This window comes from Mixophyes fleayi, chromosome 2 (assembly GCF_038048845.1).
Source record: "Mixophyes fleayi isolate aMixFle1 chromosome 2, aMixFle1.hap1, whole genome shotgun sequence".
Taxonomy (NCBI): domain Eukaryota; kingdom Metazoa; phylum Chordata; class Amphibia; order Anura; family Limnodynastidae; genus Mixophyes; species Mixophyes fleayi.
Window position 1 is genome coordinate 99,549,359 of NC_134403.1, and position 16,026 is coordinate 99,565,384.

Genomic DNA, 16,026 nt, shown 5'->3' on the forward strand with positions numbered 1-16,026 from the left:
ACTGGGGTCATGAGTTTAATTCCCGACCATGGCCTTATCTGTGTGGAGTTTGTATGTTCTCCCTGTGTTTGCGTGGGTTTCTTCCGGGTGCTCCGGTTTCCTCCCACACTTCAAAAAAACATACTAGTAGGTTAATTGGCTGCTATCAAATTTGACACTAGTCTCTCCCTGTCTGTCTGTCTTTGTGTAAGTGAGTGTCTATATTAGGGAATTTAGACTGTACGCTCCAATGGGACAGGGACTGATGTGAATGAGTTCTCTGTACAGCGCTGCGGAATTAGTGGCGCTATATAAATAAATGATGATGATGAAGTCTGGTTATAACGGCCCAATACGAAATTCAAATACTGTATATAAATATATACTACACAAAGGAAAATAATGACCTAGAAACCATGTTAATAATTTTAAAAAATCCTACCTAGAGATATGTATTTTATTATTAACGGTTATTTTCAGCTTATATTATGCCGTACTCATTCACACAAGTCTCTGCCCCAGTGCAGCTTACATTCTATATTCCTTACCACATGGTCACACACAATACAGTTTATTTAATCAGAAGCCAATTGACTTACCAGTATGTCTTTGGGAAAAACCAGAGCACACATGCAAACTCCATGCAGATACAGTGCTGCTTGGAATTAAACCCATGCTAACTGTGGTGTTGCCCACCTATGAGGCCTGATTCATGTTCGGACACAACTTGCATGATACTTGTGCATGGTTTTGACCGTATTGTAATCCAAACATACCTCAAGATACATTTGGATTTGAATCTGGGTGTAAATACGGTCTGCCTAAACGTTACTTGCTGTATGTAGATACACACAGACTGCAGTATTCACACAAGTGTCTGTTCACTAAAAAGTCACATCATAAAAAAAAATAAAAAAATATATATGTGTATATATATGTGTATGTATGTGTGTATATATATATATATATATATATATATATATATATATATATATATATATATATATATATATATATAATAAATGAACACCTCTTAGCAGTATACCATTAATAAAAATATGGATTTAAAAAAGTCACCTGTATATATTTAAAAAAAGTGAACATACAATGCTTTTATATAGTCAATCTTCCTTGCATGTTCTGTGCTGCCTAGTGGCACGCATATGTGTAGTTTTAAAACAAAGACTATGCAATGTCAGTCATCATCAGTCGGCACTTACACCTTACCCTGTTGGTGTTGCAAGTGATACGGCTGAAACCAGGCATGCTTACCAGAATCACAGGATTTGAATGAACCACATACACGTTAGTGTGCCCTTATTGTATATGACCCACGTTCATCCGCCCCTTCACTCCCCCGTTCAGCCTCTGAACGCAAGTTACACGACTTGAGACATGAATTGCATTCATTGGCATTAGGTCTATTTCTGAGCATGAGCAGAACTATTTCATGCAAGGTACAGCACGCAAAGGGACTTGTGCTTTAACATGAATCAGGCCTATTATGTATATTTTATTTGAAAAATATTTTAAACATCCGCAAACATATAACAGAAGCATTATGTGAATATCTGCTGCTTGTGAAGAAATTAGCTGGGAAGACTCTAGTCATCGGGGCCCTTCTGTTTGTTGGGGGGGTGTATGTTTGTTTTAGCATCACTGTATTATTGTGGTATGTTTAATTTGTCTCTGTGTACAGCAATACAAAATGTGTTCGTACTACAGTATATAAATAATGATAATAGTGTAAATGACTGATCTTTGCTTATTTGGCACAAGCATATTACAGTGTTCATCATGCAGTAGGGAGTTATTCTGTACCAGATTATGAAAATGACCATGTAATGTTAACTGTATGAAGAGTATCTTGGAGCGTGAGGTGTTTGCCTTGGCTCTGCCACTATTATGAGGTTATTGCTTTAAAAAATAAGTAAAAGCACAATTCGACATAAATAAATATCAAAATGTATTTTACTGAGCTGAAAAAATGATCAGGAACGAACTGAAATGTTTCTGTATTAACATTTATTTGTATATAACTATGATATTACATAGTGCTTTACAAGTTAAAGAATATACACACACACACACACACACACACACACACACACACACACACACACACACACACACACACACACACACACACACACACACACACTTTTAAGTGTGGGCGTACTTGTTATAGCTCCCATTGTCCTAAAGATGTGGGAGGGACTTTAACTGTCTATAGGTAAGTGGGTGGGGTGGGGGGGGGATTACCCCCTCAATGTGTCATCATAGCAGTGAATCATCTTATTAAAGCTGCACTTTTTTGCAAAGCGTTCATATGCTGCTGTGCGACACCAATAAAATCCTCTGCCTTTACTCCATATGTGCAAAGATTCAATGAAGCCCTGCTGGAGAGTTTCTCCACAAACTGTTTCTGATGGGCTGCCATTCTCTCTGGCACTGCAGGACTCCACTAATGGAGACTTGCAAAGTTACACCCCTCGACCATACTAGAAAAATGTTTTCATGGGTAAATGATAGTACAGAATGTAAATACTGGCAACAGAAGCCCAACACAACCTGAATAGAGGGGAGGAGGGAGTTGGTTAATATTTTTAGGGTGTACTATTTCATTAAGTAAACATTATACTGGCAGAATCCTCATCATCACCATTTATTTATATAGCACCACTGATTCTGCAGCGCTGTACAGAGAACTCCTTCACATCAGTCCCTGCCCCATTGGAGCTTACAGTCTAAATTGCTTAACACACACACACAGTCAGACAGAGAGAAACTAGGGTCAAATTTGATAGCAGCCAATTAACCTACTAGTATGTTTTTGGAGTGTGGAGGAAACCGGAGCACCCGGAGGAAACCCACGCAAACACAGGGAGAACATACAAGCTCCTCACAGATAAGGCCATGGTCGGGAATTGAACTCATGACCCCAGTGCTGTGAGGCAGAAGTGCTAACCACTTAGCCACCGTGTTTCCCAGAATTAATTTTAGCTATCTGTTTATTGAAACAGGGGAACTCGACTGGTAACTTGTGTAAAAGGCAGTTCCTACAGTTACATGGTAGAAAGCCTATGACATGGTTTTGAAGCCCTCTATTGTTTCACTTTACCTTGGCAGAGAAAGTAATATGGCAACTAGCACTCAAAATGAAATTAAGAAATTCAAATATTCTAAGCAGTATTGTTCTTGGTACCGAATATCTCCTGCCTGTATGTTTTGTTGAATATCCTTTGAACGTTCACAGCAAAAACAAGGTCTTTGAAATACTCCTTCAAAGTATTCAGTACAAGATAAAGACGAATTCATTAGCACTACTTCTCCACTGCTGCAAGACTTTCACTTAATACTCTAAATATTTATATTTTAACAGTTAACTGTGAATTTGTTGGCTGACAGTAATTTTGTTTTCTTTGCTGAAATTCACTGCCCTTCTTTCTTGTTTTGAATAAATTAATTTAATTTGCGGCATATGATGTGATCGTATGAAACACATTTGTAATTTGTGTAATGCGCACTTCGAAGTGCTTACATTAAACAAATCCTAGATTCTGACAACTATGGGGGGGAATTCAATTAGCCTCAGAACGTTGCGGCCGTGGGATTTTTACAGAAATCTTCACTGATTTTTTCCTTGTGCCCCAAAGAGGTGCATGGAAAAATGAGCGGAAATTTTTTCTGTAGTAACGGTAAAAATGCGCAGCCGCAATTTTCTGAGGAACATCACGGCTAATTGAATTTCCCTTGTGTTTTAAAACTGGGTTAGTTGCATATTAAATGTTTATACTTTTTATTCCAAGTACTTTTCATACTTTTTAGTGGCAAGTGTTCAGTTTTTTGTTTCATACAGTACATTTGACAGCTTTAATATGATTAGTCCACAACAGGCCAGCAGTAGTAAGAGAACAAGTAGCATGAAGAAGGCAGTAGTGGCATTTTTAAGTTGCACTGCCACCTAATGCAAACCAAACGAAGCCCCATGAGGGTGCACCTCCTATAGCCCTGGTCAGATTGCGGGGAAAGGAGTAACAAAATTAATTTGTCTGCTTGCTAGGTGGTAGTGCAGTTTTAAGCTTTTAATCCCCGCTCCCTTCCCCTAAATATTGTTGGTAGAAAAAGAGGAAAAACACAATCTCTGTGCCTTGAGCTTTTTTGCCGATAAGTGAGTTTAACTGTTCCTGATTTCCCAGTAATGAAGAAATACAGAGGAAAACAGGTTTGTGATCAAACTTGTGAAGTTTAGAAGTGCAATTACTGTAGTCGTATTACAGATTGTGTTAAGGTGATGTATTTGTATACACTGAAATCCTCAAATGACATAGGCGAGCAATTTTAGGAACTATTTTGAGGTTGCACTAAGATACTGCAGTTGCTACTATCTGCAGTTGTGTAAATAGAATGTAGTACATGTTGGATTTTGTGATGGCAGAATTCAGCTAAGGCCTGTTCTTTCTAAGGGCTAGTGTTTTACCTTCTACAACAGGCTGCTTGTTGCATGAGCTGCAGGGCTCCCTAGGATATGGTGGTCATGGCTAAAAATCGTGTTTATATTTCTTTCACAGTTCTCTAACATAAAAACAGGAAACCTGCTTTTCTAAACGTTTCTCCACCAGAGGTGGTACTTGCACACTTGAAGTATTATCTGCCCAGGGAAATACATGTTTCCATGGGGCAAGGACTTTGATTAAAATGTCAGGTCAGAGACTGTGCTGACTACTGTCTCTCACAGTCCAAGAAAGGAGGCAAGAAAGCTTTGGTGCAGTTTTATCTTTGCCTTTTTTTTTATACACTTCAGCTCCGATCCAGGCATAGGAAAAATATTTTCAGTTGTTTTCTGAACACCTTTTTTCTTACATTCATCTAATATTAAAGTTGTTCTCCAACTTCAGACAGCTTTTATTTGTTTGTGCATACGCTTTCACCTTTTTCTGATTACTGTATATTGCTTTATCTTTCCCTGGCTCCCTTATGTATTATTCACCAAAGTGTCTGCATTAACGATTTCATGTGGTTGTTGTGCCCATAAAGCGGGGAAACCGCATAGGAGGGAAAGAAACATTAAGGCTCACTCCCATTTTTCCGTTAATACACTTTTACTGCTTTATTTGCTTTCATTCAAAATAGAGCCGGTTGCTTTGATCCATAGTATACATTTCAAACACAAGTTTTTAGATATTCAATTGGATGAAACACTGCTCAACATATAACAAAACACACAACCATGTGTTTTGGGTTTTTGTTTTGTTTGTTTTTTTAGCATACTGGGAATTTGCAGCTTCAGATTTACACTAGGGCTGGGTACACACTTATCGGGCCAATCGCCCAGTAAATGGCTGTTCGGCCCGATATTGCATTAGTGATTATCTTTCCAAAGTGCATCCTATTGTTTCATTTCATTTTTAAACCAAACTAAAAATGTTGTTCAACAATGGAACAATGTTGTCTCAATTCAGTGTGTATGCACTCAAGATCAGCATCTCTATAGAGTTTACAGAGTCATGATCTTTTCAGCCAATGGTTGTAACGGATGAAGATCCAAAGGGAACAGATCTGAAGGTAAATCTTGTAAGACACGTATAGTGTGTATTCATGATGTTGATTATTCTTATGCCAGCATAAGATATGAGGGTTTAGAGAGCTGTGCTGGTTATGTTTGGTTTGGTGGTGATGTGTATCCCTTAATAGACTTGCAGTTTGATCCTGTGTTGCTTTCCTGATTTTCAGTTAGTAGAAGATGTATTTAAGCCCCATAATTGTTTTTAGTCTGTGGATCTATCTTGTTCAAGTCTTGATAGGTGTGTGTCCTGCCTTTTTTCTTCTTGTACATCCATTCCCATGAAGTTGATGTCCTTTAGCTGGCTCTTGTGAAAACTTCTGAAGTGTTGATTTGATTGATTTATACTTTGTTGTTTACATAAAACCTCAATAGAAATTATATATGTTACATTGTGTGAATAAAATCCCATGTTTCTGCTAGAGCCATCTTGATCCCTTCCGTCCATCAGGTTGTGTAAGAGGTAATCTCAGTATGCTCCCTCTTTGGTGGTGGTATGTAAGTGAATATGTCAGCTCTATTTTGACTGACATTGAAAACTGGGAACATGCGGGTCCTATTCCTCTTAGAATGATGGTGATTTTTTTCCATCAGAGTTGATAAAATGGTCCTCATTCAATGTTATTACTTACCAAGGGGATTTTGGGTAGTGATTTTTGTTGTATTTTGTTGCACTGTGCAATATATGCTCTTGCAAAATGAGCATATTTGTAAGCAGTTTGGCTACATGTGGGTAGCCATTCATTAATTTGCAATTTGTTTTCATTAGAGATGTTCACTGACCCCCGTGTTCTGGTTTTGGATCTGGATAAACTTCGTGTTTTGGTTTTGGCAAAACCGCCCTCATGTGTTTTGGATCTATATTTTTTAGAAAAATAGCTAAAATATGCTAAAATCACACAGTGTTGCTTGTTTTTTTGTTCCTACATTATTTTTAACATCAATAACACTAATTTCAAGTCATTTGCAGTCAATTTTGACCACCTCACAGGTCACAATATTATTTTCATACACTTTCAAACAAAGACCGCAGCACCCTGGCTGGATGCTAAGCGACAGAGCAATGACTCGAACACATGTCAGTTCCTAGCACATCTAGGAAACATTGGCACACAGCAGTGTCAGTAAAGAAAAGCAAGATGGAATTGTCCATGGATCATGAAATCTGTTATGGTTCATTTGATTGCTCCACACGTTCCTTGGATAACTCTGGTAATTCTACAGCTAATACATGGACAGAGTGAAGCGAGCGGTCATGTACAAAGAGACCCTCAAAGGTGGGAAAGGGATCCCGGATATCCCCACCATGCTGCGAGCCTTCTTTGTCTGCAACTGCATCCACAGAACTCTTACTGAAAAGAACATTTGCTCTGCTGGGAAGTCAATATCTCGCTTTTTCCTCCAGGCTCTTTGGAGGATCCTTGGTTGGTACAAGTGCGACAGCTCCTTCCCTTACAACTGGACTACACCTTGGTTTTACCTGGATGTCGGACAATTTGTGAGGGAGCACCATCTGGAGGGATTTAAACCAGTCTTGTGGAAGCCAAAAACTGTCCACAAGCTCATCTGAGCTAAAGATATTATGGAGTCTGTTCCAGGGCTCTCTGCTGCAACAACAAAACACGTGTGTGTCTATTAATCAGCCTCTTAGAGGCCACATTTTGCCAAAGACATTGCACGGATGGCTATCCACGGGGGTCTGCCTCTCGGGACATTCATGCACTCCTGGAACCTGTGCCAATATGTCCACTGCCCCTTCTGCATCACCAGGAGGGAAACGGCACAGTGTATTTTTTGGGACTGCCCCACTGCACAGGCACTGTTGGATGCCTTGGAACATCAACTTAAGGACAGTGTGTCCAGAACTTGCCTTTCATACCATTCGGTATTTTATAGATTATTTCCTGGAACCCACACCATTGGGGCAATCCAGGAGGCCTGGCACCTTATGAACTGCTTTAAAGACGCTATTTGGCTTGCCAGGAATCGCCTCATCTTGGAAAGGGAGAAAATGACCATCCAGGACTGTCGCAGGCTGATCCACAGCCTACTAAGAGACTATAACACCATTTACAGTCCTAAGGAGGATGATTCATTTTCTCTCTCCCTCTTCTCCTTCTCCCCCTATGTTTCTGTTTATTCAGTAAATCCTTGGGCTTGTGTCTCCCCCTCCCATATCCCCTCCAACCCATCCCCCCATCACTGTTTGAAGTTTTGTTGAGTGTCTTGCCTTAATTTATGCACCCTTCCCTATATTTGTGTCTGTCTCAATAAAGCATCGGTCTTCTGTGTACTGCCGTGAATCCATTTTGATAACACAGTACAATGTGACTGTAGATTTAGACCAAGACTGCCAGCCCTATTGTTTCTATTTCAGCAATGACAATTAGCAATGGAGCTCTCTTCTTTGTGTGTAACCTATATAATACCATACAATTTGACTGCAGATTTAGTCCAAGCCTGACAGCCTTAGTATTTGGATTTCAACAATGACCATTAGCAATGGAGCTCTCCTGAATGTCACTGTAGACTTTGAAGAACACTGCTACCCTGTCCTCTTTCTATTCTACCTATGACGCTGCCCAACTGCTCTACAGACTGCCAAGACCTGTGCTACCCCTTCTGTGTCCCTCTGAAATGGGGCTGATCGACGTGGAGGGCGGTACTTATAGAGTCCAAAACTCGCAAGATCCGAGAACAGACAACGTAACAATGACGTTTTGCCTCGTTTTCAATTCCGAGGACGCGCGAAAGTACCGAGCCGGCACGACTCGGTACTCGATTCTGCTAAGTTTGGATGTGTTCGGTTCTCGGGGAACCGAGCCTGAGCATCTCTAGTTTTCATCTTTAACAGAAAACCAGTGTATTCCTCAGTGAGCCTTCATCCCTAACGCTCATTCTTACAAGCTGTCTTGTGATGAAATCCACCCTAAAAATGTCCTCAGAATTTACTTTGACATTCTACATGAGAAGCTGTACAGTATATTTACCGATCTACCTGCCAGTAATATGACCTATATGCACTGTATGCATAATATTTAGATGGTGTTAAGCTGGCCTTATACAGGGCAATATGACCACTCTGCCCTGCTGCCAAGGGGTTAGGTCTGTATGACTTGTCCATTAACATCCTTACATACAAGTTCTCTCTACAGTACCTGTAATGACAGACACAGAACTAGTGCTGCACATCCTTAAGCATATGAGTCATCTGTCACCAGCTGCTGCGTGAGAGAGAAGGGTAGACAGTTGGGGCTGATGTCTGCTCCTGCCCTGCTTCGACCTCGGGCTACAGAAGGTGTCACTGCAGTCCTGCTACTTGTTGCCTGCCAAGCTGGGCTGAACCGAGTCCTGTCACATTTGTGAATGTTGTTATGGCATCACGCTCTGAGCTGGCTGACTGACAATATTTCCAGGCATTAATAGTATTGCATGCAAATCTGTAATTTTTGCTAACTAATAGTGGACCAGCTTGGCATCTGAAGGAAAACCATTTTAAGCAGGTAAAGATCGGTGGACTGTTTGACATATATTTATAGTTATATGATTGTTATTTACAGGTGATCTGTAAATAGGAATATATTTAATACATTGTATTAAAGTGTACTTTTTGCTTACTACACTGGGTAATGTGTTTACGTGAAATAAAAGTATACAATTGTTGATACTTGGTAATGTAGTGTGTTTGTTACTCTGGAAGGATAAGATTTTGTTATGCAACGAGGGTGTAAGTAGAGCATGTGTTATGATAGCAGCATGGTTTATGTATTTGCCTCTTACTTCCTACAGAACACTGGCGTAGTGTAGGTTGTTGTTGTTTAGTGTGGAAATTAATATAGTGTATTGGATGGTAGTGTTGTGGACTGTCAATATTGGCCTAGGCCACGCAAGTGCACAGCCTGGGACAGCCATTGTGTAAAAAATCATCTGTCCTCTGTTGCAACACTCACTACAGAGTTCCAAATTGCCTCTGAAAGCAACGTCTGCATAAGAACTGTTTGTCGTGAGGTTCGTGGATTGGGTTTCCATGGCTGAGCAGTCACACACAAGGCTTAGGTCACCTAGCGCAATGCCAAACATAGTCTGGAGTGGTGTAGAGCACATTGCCATTGGACTTTGGACCAATGGAACTGTGTTCTCTGGAGTGACAAATCACTGTTTGTCGTCTTGAAGATGAATCTGGGTTTGGCAGATGCCGGAAGAAAGCTTCCTACTCTGATCTGTGCTATCAACTGTAAAGATTTGTGAAGGATATATAATGGTCCAGGGCTTAGTTCCAGTGAAGCATACAGTGACGTTATACAGAATTGTGTGTTTCCAACTTTGTGGCAACGGTTTTTGAAGGCCCTTTCCTGTTTCAGCATGACAATGCTCCCTGTACACAAAGTGTGTCGCATCAAAAAATGGTTTCCCGAGTCTGATGTGGAAGAACTTGACTGACTTCCCCATCATGAACCTTTGGGTTGAATTTGAATGCAGTCTGCGAGCCATATCTTCTCATCCTGTTGTGAATCCCTGCAGCTGTGTTCCAAAATCTGGCAGAAAGCTTTCCCAGAAGTGGAGGCTGTTATAGCAGCAGAGTGGGAACCAACTTCATATTAATGCTAATGGTTTTGGAATGGGATGTTCCGAACATCAAATCCGTATGTGTTTGTGTCCAAATACTTTTGACCATGACCACATGCTTTGGTATTAATAATCAGGCATTGGGCCTGCTCATCATCATCATCATCATCATCATCATCATCATCATCACCATTTATTTATATAGCGCCACAGATTCCGCAGCGCTGTACAGAGAACTCATTCACATCTGTCCCTGCCTCATTGGAGCTTACAGTCTAAATTCCCTAATATTGACACTCACACACACAGACAGACAGAGAGGGAGACAGGTAGACACTAGGGTCAATTTTGATAGCAGCCAATTAACCTACCAGTATGTTTTTGGAGTGTGGGAGGAAACCGGAGCACCCGGAGGAAACCCACGCAAACACAGGGAGAACATACAAACTCCTCACAGATAAGGCCATGGTCGGGAATTGAACTCATGACCCCAGTGCTGTGAGACAGAAGTGCTACCACTTCGCCACCGTGCTGCCCCAGGTGCACACAATCCACAAACTTTATGAGCAAAAGCACATCAGCTGCTAGGTTTGTCCAGTGGCTGTGATGCGACCTCTAATTTAGGATGGGATTGGGCCTAATCACATTGCTTGCGGGTAGGTTCAGTCTGTGGCCTGCATAACAGGCGGAGAGCTTGAGGAGGTTTTTCCTGACAAATTATGGTGGGAAACTAGTTTGAGTATGGGTAGGTATGCCAATTCTTACACTATACAATACATATATCACATACACATGTTCTGGTCAATGCATGCATGCATATGTTGTGCATGCATTGATGTGAACAATACAGGGTGATTCAAAAGTCGCAGTACACCCTTTTATTTCAAAAACTCTACAGGAATTGGGCCGATTGGCCGATTTCAAGATGGCGCTCATGTTTGGTACATACCGTAAAAGATAGACCACGTCGCCCATACCTTACTGGAGTATTCAGGTTTCCCAATTTCCTGTAGAGTTTTTGAAATAAAAGGGTTTACGGCGACTTTTGAATCACCCTGTACATTAAACCAGGGATTCCTGTTAGGTCCAATCTGCGGACTAAATTATTAATAAATCCAGAAGGTGGGAGCAGAGTAGATGGTAAAGGTAAGGGGCAATTTTTAAAGTTGTATTAGGGTGAGAGGAGAAGAGTGTTTTGGGGCAGGGGAAGAAGGGAAGTGAGAAAGAGGTGTTGTGAGAAGGTGGATGTTTCAACTCTGCAGACTTTGAGTGTGGGGTGCTGTTTCCATGCTGTTTTTTGCTTTAGTATTATGATGTGGTTGGACACACATGGACACTGCACACTGTTTATATAGTTATTGTTTAACCTGTACTTTCATCTTTATTTTAGATTGAGATAAAAATGAAGAAGACTGAAGTAATCCGGTGGGATAAACTAGAGGGGCAGGCAGATCAACAGTTAAAACATTTCATACCAGGTATGAGGCCACCTTTTAGAACTTGATCCTCATTGTATTCTTCAATGCTTTATATTCCTTAAGAGTTTGCAAATGTATCTGATAGTATTCATATAACAGTTGTTAGATTTTTGCTTACAACACATTGATTTTCATAAACTAACTGGGTGAAAGGGGTGTGGAGTGCATCCTTTTAGGTATTGTGTATGACAATATGCTCTGTGTTGTGCTGGGTTTTCAACTACAATGGTATCTAATCAGACTATATGCTAGGTTCTTAATTTACACCCTGGGATTTTAGGTACCTGCTGAGTCTTCCACTTAGCGAAATTGAACACTGCTCACAGCCACCATGCCTCATTATATGATACCGCCCTCTGCCATTGCAAACCTATTGACAGAATACATTATATCTGCAGTGGACATCCTATCAAGTCAACTCTGACACACGTACCTGTGACTGTCAAAGCCTGCTAATCATATATATATATATATATATATATATATATATATATATATATATATATATATATATATATATATATAAATAATGTGTGTGTGTTATCTGGTGCAATAAACACTCAATGTTAAACATAACAGATACTTATAGTGCCCATTAACCCCCTGGTTTACTTACGCACAGGTGTTGACTACACACAGTTTTGTTGAAATATACTAGTTTCTTTGGGAGAGATCATGGTCACATTAATATTTTTTTTTTTTTCCTAATTCCTCATTATGCCCTAATGATGATGACACCTATGAATTTTGTAGATCTACTAGTGGGTGCATTTGTGTGTTTTGCACTTTTGTCAATTCATAATAATTAAGATAAACTGAGTGCCGAAAATTGAAAACCTGCTACTGCATAATTTATTTAATATGGGAAGCAAGATATGTAATATCTCAATAAGTATATACTTGGAATATTTGTTAACAGGGATATACTGTTTGCATGTCTGTATATTCCTTGGAGAACTTAGTCCATTAGTGCTCGTATAATACAATCTAGAAAGTAATAGCAATATGTGCATATACATGTATCTCCATCCTTCACGCCAGAAAATTGATAAAATGAAATTATACAGGGAAAACAGAATGGTGTGTGACAAAGGTTAGGCTCTTATTTTTAGTATGTGAAATGCAATAAAGGACTGTTTACTTTATATCACTGTAGTTTGTGTTAGATTTGCAGCTCCCTCTACACAATCTGAAATTTTAATAAAACAATATGTCTCTGTTCCTAGAATCCATGCACAAATACCCATCATCCTCTCATTATACCAAGAACTGGGATAAACTGGTTGTTCAGATCAAAGAGGAGGAGAAAAATGAAAAATTGGAGGGGGATGCTGCACTGAACAATCTATTCCAGCAGATCTACTCAGACGGCAATGATGAAGTGAAACGTGCCATGAACAAGTCATTTGTAAGTATAAAAAATGTGTTTGTGTGTCTGCTTGTGTGACAATATACGTCTCATGATGTTATGAAAAGCGGTGCCTGGGCCATGTCAGTAAAGATCAAGGCCACCTGGGACTCCCTTCACACAAGGCGTAAAGCCAGATATTGACTCCCCTTGTTGTTTTTATTTCAATTTGTCAAGAGTGCTCTTCCAATAGTTTTACATTTAGTGCCCTTTGTATGCTGTACTCTCACTGTTTCGTCAAAAACCAATGGAGGTGAACATATACAAACTGCAAACATACTGATCCCTTGTCCATGCTGTCTTATTGTATTCCCACTGTGGGGAGTCTGGGGAGTGATCCTTTCACCATGCCCCTGCCCTGTGCGGCCCACCTACAAGTGCTTTAGCCACAGGCAGACCGACACCCACAGTCTTCACCCAAAGTCTTCTTTTGGGCATAAAAGACCATGTCTGGGGAAGGCACACGAGTTTTTGGGTAAGCAGCAGTTGTGGATATACCCATCTACTCGATTTATGTCAGAAATATTGTGGACGTCTGCACAGCAAGGGACAGTTGGTTGCCCTTATCTTATCCAACTAGCTGGAGCCGATAATTAAACCCTTTGTGATTGTGAGTCTCTGGAAGGGGCTAATCTTACCCTATAGTGTTTTGTGTGTTTCCCTTCCATGTTAACATGGGATTCTTGTGTTTTTGAACCACCTGGAGGTTAAAATAAGCTTGCTTTATTTTTCATCAATTGCTGTGTGAACCCAGATTCACATTGGTATCTAGGGGTCCATTTAGACAAAATTAGAACACAACTGAGGGGAAATTGATGAAATTGAACCTAAGGACAGGTGAATGCAGAATTAGCCATCAATGACCGAATTCTGTGTTGCGCTCTTAATAATAATAACCACGATCTCTGCAGGCTTACACATTTAAACATGACCTTTTAAGGCACAATTACTATTTGCGGAGTTTAATATATTAATATAACAAAAAACAAAACCTTGAATATGGCATGTGTAAACCTTTGGACGACCTTACCCTTCTAACCTCAGATGTTATATCTGTTCCAAAGCAGGGAAAGGCGATACAAATTTATTTCCAATACTTTCAGCATTGAATATTCACTATCGGAAAGAGAAGTGCAATTTATTTTTGTACAGGGAGGGAAAAAATATAATTTTTGTTCCTGTCTAGAAGAGCTTACAACCTCTAAATGGGTGAAAGAAACCTACAAAAACAAAAGACAATGATTTGTTTACAATGGGAAAATGTAAGTACAGAGGCTGACAGGTCATGCTGCAGCTTGTATTTCCCAAACAAATGGAGGGTCTGATTTATTTAAACAGTAATTTAATATGACTAGTTCAGCAGATAACTTATTTCCATTTGTACCCTGGTATAAATATTGCCCACAAAGGACTGGTGTAGATGCGGTAGGCTAAGTCCCTGTTATGTTTACTGGTTACAATTTATAAATTGTTTTTTATGATGATCCTCCTATTTCATTTTCCTTCCTGATCACATTTTCGCTGTGTAATCCTGTGGTAGCTATTCATTTCATTAAAAACAAAATAATAATGTAAAATTATGTGGCGGGCTCATAAAATTGGACAGAAATAAATTTTGTTCTTGAAATGCTGTTTTTTCCCAGGACTGCAATTGTACCCAGCTTCTGGATTGAAAAATGACTGATGCAGAAAAGAAAATTAACATAATCTTTTTGTGCAATAAAAACCTGGTAGCTCTATTTAATGAAAATTGAATGTGACTAATAACCATTTAAGAAGACTTCTATTTTAGCAGCATGAAGTTGGAAGTCTGAAAATTTACTAAGAGAAAAACACCTTTTTGTATCTGGCATAAATAGTGTTCACAATGAAAGTAATGCAATTATTAACACACAGGTCTGCTCTGTTTCCTTCTCTCTTGTGGGAAGAAGATATTTTGGTGGAGCAGAGGTAAAAGAGCTGGAATTCACATATCAGTCTACAATAAATTGGCAGGAGAAAATCTCTATCCATCATTCATACATCCTTTTTTTTTTTTTGTAGTCTTTTTATTTAAATCCTACTAAATAACCTGGTATCCGTAGGAGAGGACATACATAAAGTGGTAGGAACTCATTTTGGCAAAAAATTCCTAATATAAATACAGTATTAGAATAAATCCAAATACAGCAAGTTTGTCTGAGCATCTAGTAAATTAAAGTAATTATGTAAATGGACGTTTAATTCTAAAACTACACCCAATCTTTAGGTACATCAGCCAACCAATCCAGTTGTCTTTATCATATGCTTGTCCCTGGCACGTGTACTGAGAGTTGTCTTTATCATACGCCTGGCACGTGTACTGAGAGTAGTTATAAATCATATCCTATACCTGTTTTGTAGCACAATGCATTGGATGGTCAAGCTTTATTTTGTGTACATCTTCACAGGTGCCCTGTTTTCCATGTGTACGACTTTTCAGCATAGCTGTGCAAACTTTAGTGCTTATTTTCATGCATACTTAAAAAGTAACAACAAATGCAGTTTGTCTCATTGCAAGTATTTCTCTATCTTACAGATGGAGTCTGGGGGTACAGTTCTTAGTACAAACTGGACAGATGTTGGCAAAAGGAAAGTGGATGTTACTCCTCCAGATGACATGGAATGGAAAAAATTCTAAATTTTCATCCACAGCAGTACAATCCAAATAAAAATCTGCATTTGTCAAAACAATCTGATGCCCAACAACTGGTTGTTCATTTTGTCATCTCATTACATCTGTTGTATGTTCTGTAAATGCTGCTGTTCACCCACAGTAATGTCAAGAATGCTTTGTGTTCATTGCTTCCTGCAAAGGATTGAGTCATAAGTCTCTTATCCATTATTCCTGTGCTATGGGAAGGATGCCCCACGCTTTCTAATGCACATCAAGTTATTTTATTAGAACTTGGGCTGGTAGAGTTAATCACTTCTGAAAGTCTGTTATAAATCTCAGTGACCTACTGTTTGCCCTTTTACGAATTGCAAAATATAAATATAATTTTTCAAATAAA

The 16,026-nt window shown here is 39.4% G+C and overlaps 1 protein-coding gene across 2 annotated transcripts in view; it reads left to right on the forward strand.

Annotated features, from left to right (window-relative positions):
- Nucleotides 1–16,026, forward strand: part of SUGT1 (SGT1 assembly cochaperone of MIS12 kinetochore complex) — a 74,409-nt gene extending 58,383 nt beyond the window's left edge. For both annotated transcript variants that reach the window (XM_075199787.1, XM_075199788.1), the window contains exons 12-14: nucleotides 11,499–11,586; nucleotides 12,813–12,994; nucleotides 15,552–16,026. In XM_075199787.1, coding sequence (XP_075055888.1) covers nucleotides 11,499–11,586; nucleotides 12,813–12,994; nucleotides 15,552–15,653 — 372 coding nt within the window. In that variant the 3' untranslated portion in view covers nucleotides 15,654–16,026. The remainder of the gene's footprint in view (nucleotides 1–11,498; nucleotides 11,587–12,812; nucleotides 12,995–15,551) is intronic.